Source organism: Pseudopipra pipra, chromosome 28 (assembly GCF_036250125.1).
Source record: "Pseudopipra pipra isolate bDixPip1 chromosome 28, bDixPip1.hap1, whole genome shotgun sequence".
NCBI lineage: Eukaryota > Metazoa > Chordata > Aves > Passeriformes > Pipridae > Pseudopipra > Pseudopipra pipra.
The window spans coordinates 4750933-4771300 of NC_087576.1; the positions used below are offsets into that span (position 1 = coordinate 4750933).

General features: G+C 50.4%; 1 protein-coding gene across 10 annotated transcripts in view; it reads right to left on the reverse strand.

Moving 5' to 3' along the window:
- Positions 1-20368, reverse strand: part of AAK1 (AP2 associated kinase 1) — an 84185-nt gene that overhangs the window by 8061 nt on the left and 55756 nt on the right. For 2 of the 10 annotated variants that reach the window (XM_064637721.1, XM_064637719.1), the window contains 5 exons: positions 12998-13156; positions 11365-11466; positions 10358-10468; positions 6901-7005; positions 3318-5364 (listed from right to left, as the gene is read on the reverse strand). The exons of 3 other annotated variants lie outside the window; for them this stretch is intronic. In XM_064637721.1, the coding sequence (XP_064493791.1) occupies positions 5270-5364; positions 6901-7005; positions 10358-10468; positions 11365-11466; positions 12998-13156 (572 nt within the window). In that variant the 3' untranslated portion in view covers positions 3318-5269. Of the gene's footprint in view, positions 1-3317; positions 5365-6900; positions 7006-10357; positions 10469-11364; positions 11467-12997; positions 13157-16433; positions 18126-20368 lie in introns of those variants that run through there. 5 more of the 10 variants (XM_064637720.1, XM_064637725.1, XM_064637722.1 and 2 more) reach the window with 5 other exon arrangements.

Consider the following 20368-nt stretch of genomic DNA (forward strand, 5'->3'; position numbering starts at 1 on the left):
AGTGCTTCCCATAAGCAGCCACAACTATGGGTCTTGCAGACCATCATTACAGAGGCTCCTGTCCTTGGCTCTCAGGACAACAGGGAATTCCAGATGCTCCAGCAGGGCTGAGATCAGAGACCAGGGGGGCTGAGGTGCTCCAGGGACAGCTCCCCATGGAAAGGCCTGGATGGCCAAAACAGACACTGTTGTTCTGTTACAGGGCAGGACAGAAGGAGTCACTGCACGACCTGGTGACAGCAAGAGTGAACCCAAGTCTAAATCTCATCAGACTAAGGCAGTGCCTTTTGGTCCCTCCTCCACGGGGACTGGGCCCTGTTCACGCTGTACGAGGCGCCTGAAAAGAACCAGGCCTGGATCTCTTGGGCCAACACACAAAGCACCACAACCCCTCGTGCAGAGATGTCCCTTTGGCAGAGGCAGCATTTCCCAACATGTGCCTACCCTGAGCCAGGCTCCTTCACTGGGAGCTCCTTGTCTGTCCCCTCTTCCTGCAGACTCCTGAGGTCTGGGTGTTCCTCCAAGGGGAAGCATCCCTCAGGTTTTCCTTAGTGCTCAGGTTTAAGCACTGCACACTGCAAACAGCCACAAGCTTTACAGCAGCAAATCTTTACAGAAGCTGGAGCTTACAGATGAGGTTTCTCCCTGCCCCTGTACAACACTGGTGTTTAATATTTTATTCCAGGGTCAGATATAGGTACTAAAGAAAATTCCAAACTATACTCAAGCTCTCTTTCCACAGGGAGAACCTTAAAAATAAAACCACTTATCACTCAGTACTCCAGAAATACACCCTTTGTGTATCCAGACAGTAACCTGAAGAAAAGGCCATTTACCCCAGGTTACAGCCCTGACACCTGGACTTTCCCCAGCTTCCAAGGAAAACAGTGCCTTGAAGTGGGAGAGTACTGAAATAACCAAGAGCAAAATTAGAAAATATTTACTCCCTAAGGCAGAGCAGTCACCACAGTGATGAGGACCTCACTTCTAGAGCAGAGTCCAAAACAAAGTCAGGGGAGACAGAAAAGTCTCCTGATTTCAAGCCCAAGTCAGGAAGGTCTCAGCAGTAACTGTGGCTAAAGATCAGCAGAATTACCAGTGTGCAGGATTAGTAGTTTGGCACTTAAAAAGGGTCAAAAAGCTTCTCCTTCCTTTGTTCTTGCACAGTGGAGTCTTTTCTTGCATCCCAATTCCTAGAAGCAATCTCCTTAAAGGCAATACAGAACCACCCCCAGGCAGCAGTTCCACAGGAGGTGCCACAGCAGGGCACCAGAGGTCAGTGTCACCTGTGTCACTGCCCAGTGCAGACAGAACTCCGTGTTTCTGCCCAAAGCCACTGCACAGGAGGAGACCTGGAGGCAGGAATTTAATGCCCTGGTTTGGGCACTCATGTACAGCCACCTGCACCATGACAGTGAGACCAGGCAGGAGCTAAACCAAGCCCAAACCCCACATTCCAGCAGTTCCCAAACTAACACCCTGGACACCAAGAGCATCCTTGTGCTCCCCCCTCACTGGGCTGTGCCCAAACCGGGAGTTATGGACACGAGTCCTCTTTAAGGTACAGCCACTGACCCGCTAAGGAAAACACAAGGTGAGTCCCATGGGGTGAACGTCCCTCCTGAGCACGAGTCCCACAGCAGGGGTGTCCCTGGAGCAGCCCACCCTTCCTCCTGGGATCTGGAGCCTGGACCAGGGCTCCTCCCAGCACAGACAGGGACTGCACAGGAGCAACAAATAAATACAAGAAACCCTTTTTTAATTCCCCCCCAGGTCTGTGTTTCCTGCTGGAGGGCAGCAGCTGAGTGTGCAGTGCCCACACACCTCAGCACAGAGACAGGGCACCCACCTCGCCCGACTGCCACGACCCAGCTGAGCATCAGCTCCCTCATCACTCATTGCCCCTGTCCCAGCTCTGACTGATTCCCAGGGGAGCTCCTGAACTAGAGAAGTTGGGCTGAACTTCCACATGCCCCCACTTCAGCTGCTGCAGCTGCAGCACATGGGGCACCCGATGGCATTTCCTATAGTTCCCCTTCCACAAGCTCCACATTTCACCTTTGCTTGGATACCCCAAAAGCTGCTGAACTCTACCCCTGCTCTGAATCACACCTGAACTTTCACTGTAATAACAAATTTAAAAAAAAAATCAATTTTCAAAGCAGGTGTTTTTGGACAGCCACTGGAGGGAACACCCTGCAAGCTTTCAGGTCAAAGAACACCTTCGTTGTTCCTTTGTAAGAAGCCCCCACTAAAAATAACTTTGTTCTGCACAGATTGGCTCAAGCTGCCCTTCACCTGTGGTGAGTGGGCTGGGGGATGATGCAGGTTTGCCATAAAGCCAACGGTGCCAAGATTGTCCCCCCAGCCCAGACTGCCCCAGCTGCTCACAGCACCCGCTGCCCTGGCCAAGGAGGGCCCACGGGACCCCAGGAAGTTTGGACAGTCCAAACCACCTTCTGGTTTGGGATGGATGCTCCCAACACAGTGGGTATTGTCAGAAACAACACAATTGGCTGATCTCTCAACTGTGGGGTGACACTTGTGCCCATCTGTTGAAAGGTGAACCAGAAGGTTTCCAAAGGCAGGGGCATTTCTCAGCCCACATCCCCCCCGAACAACCGAGAACCAATATCGAAATTCCAGCTACTCTCTGAACATTTCCCACCCAATCCCAGTTTGTTCTTGCACCTACAGCACAGCCTTGATGGGAAGGGAAATGGCTCCATGTCCTGTGGTTGTGTTTGCAGTTCCCTGCCAGGAGGATCCACCAGAACAGTCAATGCCACCACTGCAAGCCCCAGAGCCCTCTGTCATCCCAACACTCAGGAACAGCACCGGGCAGAGAGGAGAACACTGCTGGGATTTCACTGACTGTAGGTTTGTGCTATGTTACCTAACACCTCCTGACCCCACAACCCTTCAAAGGGGACAGAAACATCTCCCTCAGCTTCAAACAAGGCTCCAACCAAGCTCCAACAGCCTCACTCTGACACCACCTGGGCAGCACCAGGTACCAGGCACGTCCCACAGGGACACGGGGGAGGTTCAGTCTGTCCCCCCCCAGCAGCAGCTGCCACTCAAACTCCCCAGCTCTGAGCAGCACCAACACCAGCCAGTGCCTGTAGGACAGTCACAGTTTCTGGAGTTTAAAATGAATCCCCAATCTCCACTCATCTCATCTCATCTCTCATCTCCCATTCGCTCTGCAAACACGTGGCGAGGATTTGTTGATGAAGGAGGTCTAAGAACAGACATCTCTAAAATATCATACTTCCACCCACACCCACGAACAGCTACTTGAAAAAGCAATAAAATAAACATTCACATCTGCTTATTTAATAGCATTATTAACAACCCAGTGCATTTGTCATTTTTTTCCAGAACCCTTGAACAAGCGCCATTAGATTTAAAATCTTAAACATTCTTTAAAAGTACTTTAATTCACAGAAATCTTTGTTTCTAATATACAGTAGATGGTTACTTTTTAAAATCCATTCTCTTTTCATATAATCTCAGTATCTGACTATACAATAACTTTCTATCTATAGCGTCTTCATGTTTTCCAGTCCAGCTTGCCTGTGCTTTAGGAATATAAAACAAAAAAATAATAAAGTTCTATCCACAATTTTACTAAGGTCATTTCCATAGTTCTCATGTAAAGCTTCTCTTGGAAAGTGCAGTATACACATGTAATGATACAACACACTTAAGCAATACTTTTATTATTAAGTGTAGGTTTTAAAAGAAGAGTAATGTAGAGACACAACCGATGGGAGATCTATGTACAGAACTGGTTAAACGGAGTGTTGGGGGGATGGAGAGAGGAAAAGGAGGAGTCACAAACTTGGGTCTCTTCCCTTCTCAGCGAGGTCAGCACAGACATTCAGTCGCTCGAACTTTCACACGTGGGAACTGCACTGTTACTAATACAGCTACAAACACAGACACGGGGAGAGCAGGAAGCTGGGAGAGTCCACTACAGAGGGAGGGACAGTCCTTCTGGGCAGAGAGAGCTCTCAAATACAAGATAGAAATTCCGCACTTCGGGATAAGCCAAGGAAAACGAGGTGAGCGTATCCAGCAAAGTTGACCAACTAAGCATGTGGAGGGAAAAGAAAAGGGAAACCCATCGAGCTGTAGCAGCACTGATTTCAAACCACCTGAACCAAGTGCATGCGTGTTCACAGAGACCGGGGAGCAGGGCCCACAGGAACCTCTGCTACTGAAACAAGGGGTCCAAACTGACCCGGGTGCACCACAGCAGTCACGGGAGGAAGGGGAACCCAGAACAGATACCAGAGGCTGGACCAAAACCGGGATTGAAAACGGACAGAACGACCGCAGGACAATTTGTTTCATACACAATTTACAGTAGGTCGGGGGGATTTTTTCTTTCCAGTCAAACACAGAAATCACAGAAAATACATCTGCTGCTGCCACAGTGCCCTTTTCACCCAAAAAAAAGGTCAACAAAATGCCAGTCACAACCATACTCACATGGATTTGGTTCAAAACCTTGTTACGTTTCACCTAGGGTCATGTCTGCAGCTTTAACAATCTGGTTTTTTCCTTTTTTTCTTTTCTCTTTTTTTCCTTTTTCCTGGTTTTCCCTCCCCCAGGAAGTGCAGTTCATTCCCGAGCAGGATTGTTAAACAGCAAACCATGGGCTGGGGGCAGCTGGAAAACTCTTCATCTGCACCATCACCAGAGTATGGGCTGGGCTGTTTCAGAGGAACTCGGGGCTTCCTCCTCCTCTGAAGCCAATTCAGACCCATGAGCTCTCCTGACCTGGATCCTGCAGGTGAGGGACGTCCCCACCACTGTCCCCCGGCCCCTTCCTCCTGCCCATCCAGGGAAAACAGGGACAAGCCCAGACCCAAAAGCACAAAGCAGAGGTTGACCCACACTGTGCCCCCCTGCTCTGGGCAGGGGAGGCTCTTGCAGGCAGGGGCCCAGAGCAGCTGCTGTTCCCTGCTCCCCACGGTGCTCCCTGCACACGGGCTACAGGGAGGAGCAGAGGAACCAGAGCAGGCGTTCAGAGCTTTAGGGAGGACAGGCTGCCTGGAGAACTGAGACAGAATCCTTCCCAGGCCATGGGAAGACACGAGAAAGGTGGGTGACTGTCTCCTGTTGGCAGATTTTTCTTTTAATTAAGAAAAAAAAAAAAGAGCAAAGCCCCAAAGAAGCACAACGGGAGGAAACTCTTCTGGCAACGGGACGGAGGGTTGGGTACGGGACAGAAACTGCGGCTGCTACTGTGCCACTGCTACAGGTCTATCAGCTGATCCACCAGCAGTAAAGACCTGGCTATGTTGGGAAGACTGGACTCAGAGCTTCCACTGTTGTTTCTAGAATGCCCACCTGAAAGTGTGAGAGATAGGAATTCAGTATTGAACAGGACACACACACACGACAGTTTCAGAAGTTCAAGATCAAGCAAGAAAGAAAAAAGTCAAAGCAAAACAGAAAATTTGCTCAAGCTCTTCTCATTACTATCACAACAGCAACAACAACCCCTCCTTGCTCTTCCACCCTCTCCCCCCAAACCAACCAGCACAGCAGCCAACAAATCCCTACAAACACCAGCTCCTTCCCCGAGGTTTATCCAGGCTGCAGAATCCTGTCCTTACTAAAGGGTCACTAAAGCAATTACAAGGACTCCCACAACCTAAAGACAGTTCAGAGGTTTAAATCTTGAAATTTAGTTGCTATTTTAAGAGCATCTTTGGTTTGCAGCTGCTTCCAGGAGAGCTGAGCTCTCGTGGGGCTTTCTGTAACTGGGACCTGGACACATAAGGAAAGGATCCCAGAACAGGCTGGGTTGGAAGAGACCTTAAAGACCATCTGGTTCCAACCCCTCAAGAATCTTCTCTGTACTCAAGGCAGCCTATCCTGGCCCAGATTTGGGAGAAATCTCCTCTGACTTCCAGCAGGGTTTGTAATGTCTGAACTATGTCTAATGAGTCTTTGAAAGCCAACACGGGTGCAGAGCAGGGGCACAGCACATTCCTGCTGGGACCAGAACTGGGAGCTAGGGAAGTCAAAAAGTTCTGTGATCAAACTGAGGGGGAAAAAAAAAAAAAAGAAGAGCCCTAAAGTTGTCTTTAAACCTCCACCAGTACACCAGAAGCTGTAATCAAAACTTTTCAACAGTGTGACTGCAGAGGCAGGACCCACTTCACTGAGCAGGCTGTGAAACGGTGCCTGATTCTGTCCCTGAAGAGCTAAAAACACAGCACTGTTGTGGCTTTAAGCCAAAAGTGCTGCTGCTCCTCCATAGCCCTGTGTGAGGCTGGAAGTGCTGGCCAAGAGCTCCTCAACTGAGGGGACACCACGGCCTGAAGTCCCACAGACTCTCCTGCTCAGAGCCCTTCAAAGGAGGTGGGGACCATAAACCAAACCTCACACTCAGTTCCCACAAGCACCTCTGAAAAAGCCCCAATTTCAGCAGGAGTTTTGGGATTATAAAGGATCATTAGCATCATCATCATCCCCGTTTGTTGTTCCTCATGCCAAGCTCACTCAGAAGCCAAAGGATCTCCTTTATTGGCCTGGACAGCAAATGGGAACGTGGGAGAGCAGAGTTCTCCCAGCACCTCAGCAAGAGGTGTCTGTGCTCTCCTGGCAGGCTGGGAGCAATGACCTCATGGGATCTGAAATCCCTGCACTTCTTATCTTTTTGGACATGGAATCCTCTCCCAAACAGAGAACCTACAGAAATTTCAAGGCCAGCGTATCTCAGAGACAGACTAAGCTCCCTAAATACCACACTGATGTATCTACAGTTTAGGGTTTGGACTAGTCACACCTGCTGCAGCAGCACTGCCCCAGAACTAATTTATATGTTCACTGTTTTCCTTTTCTCCTTCCCTTTTTCACCCCCACATCCTGGCTTACCTTGTGAATTTTTGGATATCAACACTGGAATTGGGTCAAACTCATCTTCTGTCACTTTTTCAGAGCCCTCAGGAGCATCAAAGCCTGATATCAGGTTAGTATCTTCTGCAGCATAGAAGAGAAAGAGAGTAAAGAAGCAAAGACAGCAGAGAGGCTGGTTAGCATTGCCAGGAAGGGTTAGAACATCTCTATGTTTTCAGAAACAGGGTTTAGAAGCAGGAGTTTCATTTAAAAGGTGAAATAAAGTTGGTAAGTCTGGGTAAGAAGGTGGAGAGCCAATTAAATACAGAAGTAGAGGGGATAAAACCAAACCAAACGAAGCCAAGTCACAAGAGCCAGAACAAAATGTGGCCAGTCTGAAGGCTCAGCTGGAGAGTTCAGAGCTGTGGCAGAGGCCTGGGGTTAAACTCCCAAGGACTGAAGGTGTTCTTTGCCATTAGCATGGCCTGAGAGCACAGTCTGGCTCTCTGGCTCCCAGCTCTCAAGCACAGGGAGAGGAAAAGGGCTGGGAAAAAAAGAACACAGAGAAGAAATTCCCATCATCTCTGAGACAAACCCATGAGCGTTCACCCACGGCACTAAAACAGCAAGTGAACATCCAGTCAGATTTCCAAGGAGTTTACACACCTGAAAATGTAACCAGATTTAAAGGCCCCTCAAGCAGCTCTGGGAGATAAATCCACTGATTTCAAAACACGTCAGCCACAGCTCCACACTTGGTGGGAGGCACTTTCGACCATCTCCAGAGGAGATGAAACATTTATCCACCTTATCAGGCAATTATGTACCTTCAGAGGCTCCCTCACTCACTGCATCACTGCTTGTCACTTCAGACACCTAAAATACCTTCCAAAATCTGCTCCTCAATTCCTATGTGAAAAGCCCAGCAAGGACACGCACAAGCTGATGGTTTTCACAGAACAGGAACATTCCTGTTGGACTCCTACTGGGGAAAAAAAGCTCTTTACCCAGAGCTGACAAAGATGTTAACAGGTTTGGGGTTGGCTAATGCAAGAAACCACTTGTGGAACTACACTGTGCCCTGGAGGATCAGACCCAGGAAGGACAAACCTCAGATCACAGATTGAGTTAGGCTGGAGAAGACCTCAAGTCCAACCTAGGACTGAACACCACATCCTAACCAGACCATGGCACGTCCAGCCCTTCCTTAAAATGTTCCAGGAGAGCAGTGCCAAGAGTCAAACACATAAAAAGGTGCTTCATCCAAACAGGAAGTCTCATCTTGTCATCAGTGTCCCTGGAGAGATTTGTTTGTGGCTCTTCCCAACCTACCCGGGAGCCTCTGCAAGCATCCCTTTTCCAGGGCATTTACACCCCCAGCTGCTCCCAGCCCCAGAGGTGCTGCACCAGGTGCTGAAGGAGCACAGCTCAGCTCTGCACTATCCTGAGGAGAGGGAAAGGCTGGAGAGTGTCCCTGCTTGGGCACAACCCCTCCGAAAGCACTGGAGCTCAGCTCAGTGTCACCGGCAGGGGACAAACCCTCCCCCTCACACACAGAGCTCAGGGCTGAACCAGCAAAGGCAAATTTAGGGACCCTGAGGGCTGAGCACAAATTCCAAGGCCAACAAACAGCCCAGTGATGGCCAAAGGAAGGATCCTGTGGAATGGCTGGAGCACCAGACCCTGCTGGGAGCAGGGCTGCTCTTCCAGCCCTCCTGGTCCCACTGGGAACAGGCAGAGCTGCAGCTCCACAGGCTGATGGTGCCCAGGGACAGCAGCTCCTGCCCCAGGGGGGTTTCACATCATCCCCACCAGGACTGGATAAACAAATCAGGGACTGAGACTGATGCACAGTTAATAACACACCCAGAGCTAGAGAATCAGGGGTTGAAAACAAGCCATAAATTAGTTCTGGAAGTTATTTTAATAACTTGCCCCCTCACCCCCTCTCCTGTGCTAACAGAGCCTCATGTTCTCATCAAACATGATCCTTTCCCATCCCAGAGGAAACAGCAGGACAGCCTGGGAGGGCCCCACAGGAGCCTGTTAATTCATTTTCTCATTAAGCCACACCAACAACGTTTGGGCTTTGCTGTGTTCCAGGAGGGAGCAGGAACTGCTCCACACACAGCTCAAGCCATTTACACAAAATAAAGTGGCCCAGAAGTGTATTACAGCACTGAGCAATTAGAACAACTGCTTGTTTAACCCAAAAGCTCTGTGGAACACACAAACTCATTCTGAAGTGCCATCAAGTGTAAAAATTGATTACAGACTGTTTTCACAGCAATTCCTCTGAGGACAGATCGTTTCTATTGCTATAGGGATACTCACCAAAGGAGCTGAGCACAACCCAGCACCAAGGGGCACCCAGAAATCAGCACTGCTGCTCTGGGCCTCTCTTTTCAAGGCAATAAATAGCCCAGAAGTCCAGGCCTTCCCTCCCACCCAGGTATTATCCAATATTCCCTGCAAGCCTGGCTTAGGTGAGTCAGCCCCCAGCCCCTGTCACTGTCCCCAGGGGACACAGGCCCTTCTCAGAGCTGCTCCAGCCCAGGACAGGGATGGGCCAGAGCAGAAGGTCCTGTGCACACCCCACTCCAGCTGACAGCTCCTCACAGCATTCCTGTGCCCCTGCTCCAGCCGTGGAGAGGGCCTGGATTTCAGCTTGGGAAAAAGAAAAGCCATGTGAGCTCTGCCCAGCTCCAGGGTCCCCCAAGTCTTGTTCAGCAATGGCCAGAGAGCAGAGCTGTGATCACTGCCCAGCACTGCTGCACTGCCAGGGCTGGCCTGAGCTCCTGGGATCACCACACACACGCTCTGCTTCTCCTCTTCCCTCTGCTTTGTGCTCCCAGGACACTGTTCCCTTTCTCAGCTGGACATTGCACCTGGGCTCTCCTGTGTGTCTGCTGGGACACTGCAGTCTGACTCCAGAACTTCTGATATCCTCTGGCAAGGAAAACATTCTCTAGAGCTGGAAGAGCTCAGTCTGCCTGGGATGGCAACTCCAACAAACCAAAAACCCCACCTTTTGATTCAAAACCCTGGGACAGATGATTATCAGGCTCCCTTCCAGATTTAGTCATTTAGCATGAAACCAGGACTTAAATCCCATGTGGAAAAGCAAAAGCAGAGTGCATTCCCTGAGGAAGGGCTGCACACAGAGCCCACCCTTCATGCCTGCTGGATCCCTTCTGCTGGGGAACTCCCTTCCCTCTTCCATGGGAAATGTCACCTACTTTGACAAACCCTGTCTTTACAGTCAAGCTGAACACTTTATGTTTTTTCCCTTAGTACTTCAGTGTACATTCTAAGTTTGGGAAGAAAACAAAACAATGGCTTGGGGGAAAGAAAAGAAAACACCACCAGAACACGGGTCAGAGCATCTGCCTGTGTAAACCAGTCCCTGCCTCTGCAAACCAGTACAAGCTTTGCTTTACATCAGCTCCAGCCCACACAGCAGGAGGGCTCAGGGCAGAGCAAGGGGCCACTTTACCTTTGTGAGGCTGAGCTGCAAAAGCTACAGGAGCAAACTCATCCAGGAGATCAGCAGCAGGGTTAGAGAGCAGAGAACAGTCAAGCAGAGAGTCTTCCCCAGTGAGAGAGTCTGGATCCAGGTGAGCATCCCAAGGAAGCATTGAACAGGACACAAAGAGTGTTAGGCTCACAGTCCCACATTCCCATTCACACACACTTAGAGCAGAGTTTCAATCCAAGCCATTTCTTGTGATGGAAAACATTCCCTTCAGTGAGGGCAGAGGGGCCCAACACCTCCAGAAACATTTCCCACCTCCTCTGGGATGCCCTGCCCTCTGAAGCTGAACAGACAAGGAAGTCCCACAGGGACAGGTTCAAGGGGGGGCTGTGCAGGGAGGGGAGAGCTGCAAACCAGACATAAACTGCCTGTTTTCAGAGACCTCTGAGAAGAGCTCAAGTCCATCTGCTGTGAAGAGTGGCCTGCTCAAGGCCTGTATGGTGAGAAAGGGGCAGGAATTGGCTGTGGCCATCCTCCCTGGGACAGCAATCAGTCCTAAAGCAGCTCGTGGGAGTGATGCTCCAGCACCTACAGGTCTGTGATGGGGGCTCAGGGAATATGCACCACGGAGCCATGGAATGTCCTGAGCGGGATGGGACCCACAAGGATCATCCAGTCCAACTCCTGGCCATGCACAAACACCCCAACAATCCCACCCCGTGCCTGAGGCGCTGTCCAAATGCTCCTGGAGCTCTGGCAGCCTTGGTGCTGTGCCCAAACCCTGGGGAGCCAGTTCAGTGCCCAGCCACCCTCTGGGGGAAGAGCCCTTCCCTGAGATCCAACCATTCCTCACAGGCAGACCAGTGACATGGACCTTGGAGGAACCACCCAGAACCCCTCACGGGACACAGGGCAGACCCAGCTCCTGCTGGTGGGCAGAGCAGTGAGAGGGAGACACTTCCCTGGGCACAGCCAGTGCTCCCTGGCTGCCAGCCCCCCCTGGCCCCAGCCCATCCTGCCCCACCAACCTGTCCTGGTGGAGGCGACCGACTCGCTGTGGGACACGAGGCGCTGGGGCAGCGGCGCCTCCAGCCCCGGGATCAGGCTCTCCACTGCCACGTCGGGCTTGCCTATCCAGGGGGCACAGCAGGGGAGAAGCCAGAGGTTAGTTTGCAAGGACAGGCAAGTAGGAGCTGAGGCAGCAGCTGTCTGAAGCCCTTAGTGACCCTGTAATTTGTGTCAGCACAGGAGGCTGGAGTCCAACGTTAATTTAATCAATTTAATCACAAGGGAAGACTGTAACTCATCAGTGTTTGCTGGGGGTGAGTCTTTATTTGAGTTTATTCATTTGTTTTAATTTATGCAACCCCAATTTGAAACACCCAGAGCACAGAACAGCAGGTTAATAACACCTGCCCTGCAGCCAAGCAGGAGACTTGGGGCTGGGCAAATATCCACAAGATCCTTGTCCAGGAAAAGGAGAACCCTGACCATGACAGAGTCCCCTTGCAACAGGAGTAACAGGGCATTAAAATACCTGCTTTGGAGCCCTTAGCATGGTCCCAGTTAAGCCTGTAAAAAGCCAAGATGTGGGATCTTTGTTCCCATTTAAGGGGCCAATGGAGCAAGGATTGCAGAGCCAACAGGGAGGTGACAAAGTTTTGGAACTTGACATCTCACTGGAAGGCCCAATCCCCAGTATCCATCTCACCCATCATGTGGAGACAACAGGAGATGTTTACAAAGGCTGGATGCAAAGATTTGGTTTATAGAAACCCCAAAGGGAGGGGAGAGCCATGGCAGGTACCTGCCACAGCAGCCACATGCAGTGACTGTCTGGGTCTCCTCAGTGACCAACAGCAAGGCAATGATCACATTAAATTAAAGGACAAGGATGCACCCAAATGCTAGAAGCAGAAATGGCCTAACTGGTCAACCTAAGAGAGATTAATGACCATTTCTGTTTTCACAGCAGTGTGTGTGTCTGTGATTTGCAGGATCATTATCTAAGAGCATTCAGACAACTGCCAAAAATTGCAAAAGGGAGCAGAAGTTTTACTGTTACAGTGACTCATTTCCTTCCTCTCTATTCCAAGCCACAGGTTGCAGCCAGCTGGCCAAGGGACCCCGGCTGGGACCCCAACCCACACCATCAGCTGATGGCAGCCACTGAGCCTGCAATTATCTGGCAAGTAGATGAAAATAGGATTCTGCAACACTCCAGAATCTTAGTCCTGCCTGATGCCTCCTGCATCCAGGCTCACAGCCGCCTAGCATATTATCCCCAGCATTCCCCAGGCCTAGGGAATGCTGTCCTTCCTCCTCCTGCTGCTGAGGGTCTGTGGAGAGACAGACCAGCTCAGTGCCTGGGCTGTGCTTGAACACAAAGTCTTGACCAGAAGGGGAGGGATTTTTGGCATTTCCCCTTCAATCAACAATTAACTTTCTTCTACCAAGAGAACACACAAGGCACAGCTGTGCCACGTTGCTGTGCCAGATCAGTACCCCTGGATTCCAGACACAGACACCAAACCTTCACTCCTCAGGTGTTCACCTCATGGAGAAAAGGCAGATCTGTCTCAGCACAACCCCCAAGTTCCTGCACGTGTTCCACCAGCAGCAGGGGCTGGTTTGGGAGCTGGGGGGTGCCTGTGGAGTTACCATGCAGGCCAGGCCAGGCCAGGCCAGGCCCAGGGGAGGCCCTGGGTGTGTGGTTACCATTGCCAGCGTCGGCCGTGCTGCCGAAGGGGTCAGCGAGGGGCAGCAGGTCGGGGAGCAGCAGTGCAGGCTCAGGAGATTTGAGTCCCTCAATCAGTTTTTCTGGGTTAAGCAGGAAAAGGAGCAAGGGAGGCAACAGAGAGAAAAAGCAAAAAACAGAAAAAGAAAAGACAACATTAATGAGGTGCTCAGTCCAGGGCTCACGTGGCAGCCTCAGGAGCACCTGAACCACACTGGGTGCAAATGGCTCCAGCACAGGATCCCAGGATGGGCTGGGAGGGACCTTAAAGCTCATCCAGTCCAGTTCCTGCTATGGGCAGGGACACCTTCCACTAGCCCAGGGTGCTCCAACCTGGCCTTGGACACTTCCAGGGATGGGGCAGCCACAGCTTCTCTGGGAGCCTGTGCCAGGGCCTCCCCACCCTCATTGTAAAAAAATTCTCTCTTTTATCTAATCAAAATCAACCGTCCTTCAGTTTAACACCATCATCTCTTGTCCTTTCACAACAGGCCCCGCTGAAAAGTTTGTCCCCAGTATGAGACACACAGAGGGCAGCTGCTCTCCAGTGGCCAGGTCACCTAAGGCAGGTGAGAATGTCCTCCCCCTCTGGGTGCTGCTCTCCCCAAGGAGCTTAACCCCATACCCAGAACCTTAACACAACCCACTGAAGCCCAAATTTAAACAATTCTCCCCCCTCTCCCCTTCCTATGCTGGGGATTCCTTTGTTAGTCTTCATCTAATGAGGAGAAACAGCAGGTGACCAGCTCAGGCATGAGAGCCACAACTCTGCTCAGGAAGGGAACCTCAGAGCCCTTCAGAGCTGGAGCAAAACCAGAGATGGAGACCCTCCAGCTCCAGCCCTCAGCACCTGCCCTGGGGTCACAGAGCTGCCCAGTCACCAGGCAGTTACTTCACTCTCAGATTTAAATCAGACACTCTCAGCAGCACAACTCCTGAGGTTCCCATTATCCCTCACACAGAGACACTCAGATCACCTGGGCAAGAAGTTAATCTCAGTTATTCATCTGGTGGATGAGTGATTTCCCAATCACTAACCAGGTTTGCAATAACCAGATTAATTACTCAGCTTTCACAAGGGGTGCTGCACAGAACAAGAGGATAAAGAACAATGTCAGGACTTACTAGAAATAATCACCTGCAGTAGAACAGCTCTGATAACATTTGCTCCACATGGACAAATCTGGCCATTTCAACTTGTTGAAATTACTCCCATTTATAATCTAACATTAGAAAGTTACAAAACTGTTACATGTATATTTTAATTTTTGAGTTCAAAGGCTGGTGTAATTATTTATTATCCAAAGAAAACATGCTCACAACTGCACAAAAGCACAGGAATCCTGCTCTATAAAAGACTTACCATGCTGAGAACACCAAAGGAAAGCTGAAGTTGCACCGTTATATATATGGTAATAATACCCATGGCTTTTATTGCCCTATAGAAATAATAAAATAACCTGGAGGCTTTGGAACTGCTTATTCAAAGCAGGACAAATTCTACTCCCCATGAAAACCTTCACAAGCCAACACACTAAAGCAACCAGGAGGGGAGGGAAACCTAAAAATCAGCCCAAGAGGCAGCTGTTGGATCATGAAAGGCCTGAAAAAGGTCAGCTGAAAGGAAAAGCCTGATGGGAACAGCAGCCTTAATGTGTCTGAACCCCTCCCACCTCTGTGAGGAACACTCCATTTTAAAAGGTGGAGTTGCCAAACAAAGTCCCTCCAAGTGCAGAGGAACCAGCCCTGGCTTCTGTGGCACCAAGAGGGGCTTTTCCCTGGGATGAGGGGAGAGGCTTGGGAGCAGGGGCTTGGTGACAGGGAGGTGTTAATGCTGTCCAAGGGGGGCCAGGAAGGGTGGAATGGTCACGGTGTGCTGGGAAAACAACCCGGGAAGGAGCCGTGGGGACAGGGGAAGGGAACAGCCCAGCTCAGAGCAGACCCTGCCCAAGGCTGTCAGTGCCCAGCTCCTCCCAGGGCACTGCACCAACCTGCATCTTCAAACCCACACAGCCAGCACTCATTCCTTCCTCATCCCATTCCCAAGGGTCCTGCTCCTGGAATTCTCCCTCCTCCCCTCCCCTCTCAGCAGTGTCCTCCTGTCTCACAGCACAGACTGTCCCTGTGGCACAGTGGCACAGTGGCACTGCCCCTGGGCAGGCACTGGAGCTGCCTGGTGAGCTCAGCCACGCTTCTAACCACACACAAATCACAAGAACAAACATGCTCTTCTCCCTACAGGTTCACCTTCCCTCCTGTCCCCCAGGCCCAGCTGGTTTTAAGCAAAGCTTTAGGCTGTCAGTGGTTCTTTGTCTGATTTTGTTACTTGTCTCATGAGATCTCCTTCTCTGCTTCCTGCACTGCTGGTGCTGGGCTGTCCATGCTGCTTCAGGCAGCCACTGCAGTCCTCAGTGCACAATTAAAAGGAACTTTTATCCCTTTTGAGTGAGGCTGAGGAGTCCAACAAAAACAAGAAGGGGGCAGGAGAGATGGGAAAGGAGGTAAAGTAACAAAAACCAAGTGCCTCAGCCTATCTTGAGGCCCAGCAGTTCACTCCCTGGTTTCTGGGCTGTGTTGCATCTTGTACTAACCTGTAGGAGTAAGAGATGAAGTAAAGGAACAGTTTTGTTGAGTGGTATGAACTTCACCTTCAACAAGGAGCAAAGGAAAGGTTAGAGAATTCCCAGTGAAATCCATCTGTGTTAATCAGCAGGAATTCCTTCTCCACAGGAGTGAGGGCTGCTCTCCTCAGCACAACATGCTTATAAAGAACACCCTTGCTAAAGCAAGGTTTTCTGAACCCACAGCAGATGCCCAAGCCCAGAACACCTCGTGCCTCTGCAGTGCCAAACAAGCCCAGCTCCAGCTCTGCTTCCCCACAGCTCCAGCATGGGAGGGATCTCCTGCTCCTTCCCTGGGCACAAACACGGGCAGCTGCAGTTTAACCACAGCCAGATCTGGATAGATTGTCACAATCCCTTGTGACAATGAACTGCAGCTTGGGTCCTGCCACCCAGGGAATTCCCTTTAGTTTCCAAGGGAAAAGCTGCTCCACCTGCACGTGGAGTCCTGGCTGAGATGGGGAGAAGCCAGCAGGGACCAGAGTGAGTAAAGAAAGAAAACTGGGATAATTACTCTCGTTCCTGTGACCTGTGCAAAGACAGCAGTGCCAGTCACATGTGCACAAAGTGCCCACCAGCTGCAGAACAGACTCCATGGGCAGAGCCCCAGCACGGGGCACATTCCTGCCTTGGCAGAGAGATGTGGGTGACAGCCTGGGCAGGGACTGCTCTGGAACATCCCCTCCCTCCTGCCATCCTCACACACACCTTGGGCAGGAACATCCCCTCCCTCCTGCCATCCTCACACACACCTTCTGCTGGGGGAACCAGCACTCCTGGGGGGGAAACCAGCACTGGGGGGAAAGAAACCAAGAGAGATGTTCTGCCACTACAGCCCCAGTTTCTGGTGACTCCTCAGGTGTGTGGGCACAACCCCAGGCTGGTTTTAGGAGAGGTCACGATGGCAAAGATGCAGCAAACAGCAATGGAACAAGAAATAAGAGTAATTCCCTCTGCTGCAGTTTCAGGACTCATCACAACCAGTTCTGTGCATGGATGAAGCTCAGAGTGGAGGGTGACAGGACAACACCATCTGTATCAATCACCATGCAGGGAAACTCAGGGGTTTGGAGTATCACAGGTGCCTCTGCCTCAAATCCAAGAGACAAATGCAGATCATTCCCACGCAGACACATGAACAAGCCCGAGGATAAACAAGGTTAAGACAATGTAACCCCACACAAAGGTGTTTGATCTCATACAGCTCCTGGGGAGCTCCCAGGATGGGCTTTCATCAGACTCCAGCTGGGAAAGGTGAGCTTTAACCTACAACTGTGTTCCCACATGGAGCTGCCTCTTGGAGACATCCTCAGTCAGCCTCCCAAAAACCTGCCAGATGCTTCCCAGGTCACAGGAACCGACCCTGTCCCAGGTTCAGGAGAAGCTGGCCAGGGGTGTTTCCCTTGCTGTTGGATTTTCTGCCGTGCCCATTTCCAGCCCTGCCAGGGCTGTGCAGCCCCAGTGAGGAGCAGGGCTGGGCAAGCAGGGCATTAGCAAGCCTTGAGAAGGTGTCTGAGCTTAGAAGCACACAGGGGGATTAGAAAGTGCCCCATCAACCCTCTCCAGTGGTAAAGCCCAGCCACACACTGCAGCCTTTGGATGAATATTTCACGTTCTTCCCAAGTTCCATGCTCCTCACAGTAAGAAGTGCCAGATTGTTTCCTGTCAGAGCAAGGAGAACTCTCTGCAGACAAAGCAAAGCAAGATTTTACAGCTAAGGGGGTGTGGAGGACCCCCAAATGCCTCATGCTGGTGGCTTCAGAGACTGGAAAATTAAATCACTTCCTCCAGGAATGAAAGCAAGAGCCTTTCCTTTGATTTGTACCAACATAAGAAGGAAATGAAGCCACTGAATTAACTATGGATTCGTATCTTGGAACAAGCAAACACGTTCAAACGCCATGCAGTGGTTGAGAAGCACAGCTTTGGACTATCCACTGAGAAAATGCTGCCCTGTGTCTTCAGATCCCTGTTCTACCACATGCACAGGTCTGACTGAGGGTCACCATCAGTCAGTTTGCACAGACTTTGCATCTGCAACACCACCACTCCAGACTCTCCACTGACATGCTGCAGTTATTGGGGGCCACACACCCCTGAAGCAACAAAGAAAATGCAAAAAGCACTTTAAGAAGGACTAGAGTTAGGAAAAAATATAAATCAAGAGAAGAGGGAGGCAAATGGGCTTATAGTCAGAGCAGGCTATTAGAGAGAAAAAAGATTCCTGAGAAACTTGCAAGTTAAAAAGGGAAGGGAGGCAAAAATGTGCCCCGAGCTGAGAACACACTGAACAAGATGCACCATCTCCAAGGCAAGGAGGGGCAGCAGCACCACACACAGCAAGGCTGTTACTCACTGCAGGATGGAGGGAGAGCAAAGGGAAAGACAACTCAAGAGAGGACACAGCAGAGTCCTTTTCTTCGGGTGGCAACTGGGAAAGAAAGACAAGGTTGTAAAACTGCTGCTGGGTGAGCTGTGCTGGGAGCAGGAGGGCAATCACCCCGCGGGCAGGGATCAGACACTGGGGACGGTTCTGCCTCCTGACTGAGCCAGTGCTACAGATTAGAGGAGGCCCTGAATGTTATTCAGCAACAGAGGACTTGGGCTGACCAAGGAAGGCACTGGAGTTTAATTTTCCTAATGGGCTTGCTGTGAAATGGGATTGTTTCTTACAGAGCACAAACAGGAAGAGAAGCTGAATAAAGGCAACTGGAATGCTCCAAATACACAGGACTTTGTAAGCACCATGGAGGATAACTGGACAACATTTAACAGTGGCTCCTTAAGAAATCAAAATCAAGTCATTTTAGTTTCACACTCAGGATCTCAAATATTTGTAAAATAATAGATTATACCCCCTCAGATCAAGCTCAAAGCCCTGGCAGAACAACACTAGATGCTGTTTACACCCATTTAGTTGTGATTCCCAAGGTCTGTTGGCCCCAAATCACCACAACACCATATTGTCCTCTCAGTTAATGCAGCAATTAATCCATCAAGTTCCCAGATGAGTAACTGCCCTTTTGCATCTTCCCAACTCAAGATGCAAACTCAGATCATTAGTACACACCAATATGTGGCTGTGCATGTCTGTAATTACTTTATCTCAACGTGTCATCTTGGGACAAATAAATTCTCATTGGAAATACAGTTTTTGTTACAGTTGTTGTGAACACTCTGACATAGATGGGCACCCAGTTATCAGAATTTATGGGCCTGGGGCAGAGTTATGCTGATTAAAAACATCTCATCAGTATTTTGTGCCACGAAATAAAAGACCCTCCTGCATTAGTAACAGTGGCCCTGTCACAGCAGCTGAACTCGTGTGTTTTGACAAGGCTGTCGGTGCTTTCAGTCCCAGCTTGTGCTTCCAGGTGCCACAAACTGCCACTTCCAGCACCCTCATCTCAACACTTCACAATTCTGTCCCACTTCCAGCTCTTCAACCATTGCAAAAGCCCGACCCTCCCCCCAGCTCTCTGGGCTGCCCTGGGACAAAGCTGGGGCCCAGCTCCTGAAGCTCCTGAAGGCCACACATTCAACACAGTGAGAAGAGTCATTTCTTTGCTTAAAACTCTGCTTTTTGAAGCCAATTCCATTTTGAGCAGGAATGGTTACCAGGGCCCCACATTGCTGACCAAATCTTTAGATCAGGCCAGGGGTGTGGGCATGTTTTGTTTGGAGGTTGCACTGCAGGACATCTACTTCCTTACCCTGATGAGCATCCTCAGGGTAATGTGGAAACACAGCAGTCCATGAGCATTTGTAAGGAATACGAAGGCAAACATCATCCCTAAAGTGCTGTTTAAAGGCTTTGGAGAACCCCAACGTGATACTAAGCAACAGTGTTTGCCTTTCCATGAAAACCAAGAGTTCAGTGTGTGCCCAGTTGGCACAGACGTCCTTCCCTGGCCTGGGCATCCTCCCCCAGCTATCCCTGCATGGTTTCTGAGCTGTGCTGGATGTGGAATTCCTCTCAGCTTGTATTTTTTACAAGACAATGTGGCAGAGGCTGGTTGGTGCTGCTGCTCCTCAAACAAGTCAGTCCCTCCACCACAGACATGTCTGTCTCTCAGCTGCAGCTGATGCTGAATTACTGCAGGGAGGAAAGGGTTGGGTGAATTCACAAAGAATGATCAAAGCTCTGTTAAAAAAGGGGTGAAAAAGATTGACTCCTGGTGCCACAGTGGCATTGAACTCAGTACTGACACGGAGTTTATCTGGAAATAAGACAAGGAGGAGAACGCCCCTTCACCCCAAACCAACCAACCCCAAACAACGGAAAGGGACAGTTTTGGCAGTATCTCAGAGGGCATTTCCCTGGGCCCAGCCAGCACTTATCAAAATCTTGATGTGAGCAGATGCTTCTGAAGTCAAAAGGATGTGTGTGAAACCTCATCTAATGGATGGCTGACGTGGGGAACCACATCAGGACAACATTTAACACTCCAACTGCAGTGGGAAATAAGGGACATGGGCCAGAGCAGCAGCACCAGGGGCTCTGGGTCAAACCTCTCAGTCACAGCTCTGCAAAGCAGGTTTAGAAATCCCAGACTTGGGATCACTCAGGGAGCGAAACCTCAAGGACAGAGACTTGTCCTGAACTGAGTTTAATTTCAGGTGCATAACTCAGTTTAATTCCTCCAGAACACCTTCTGCAAAGAGCAGCCCCCT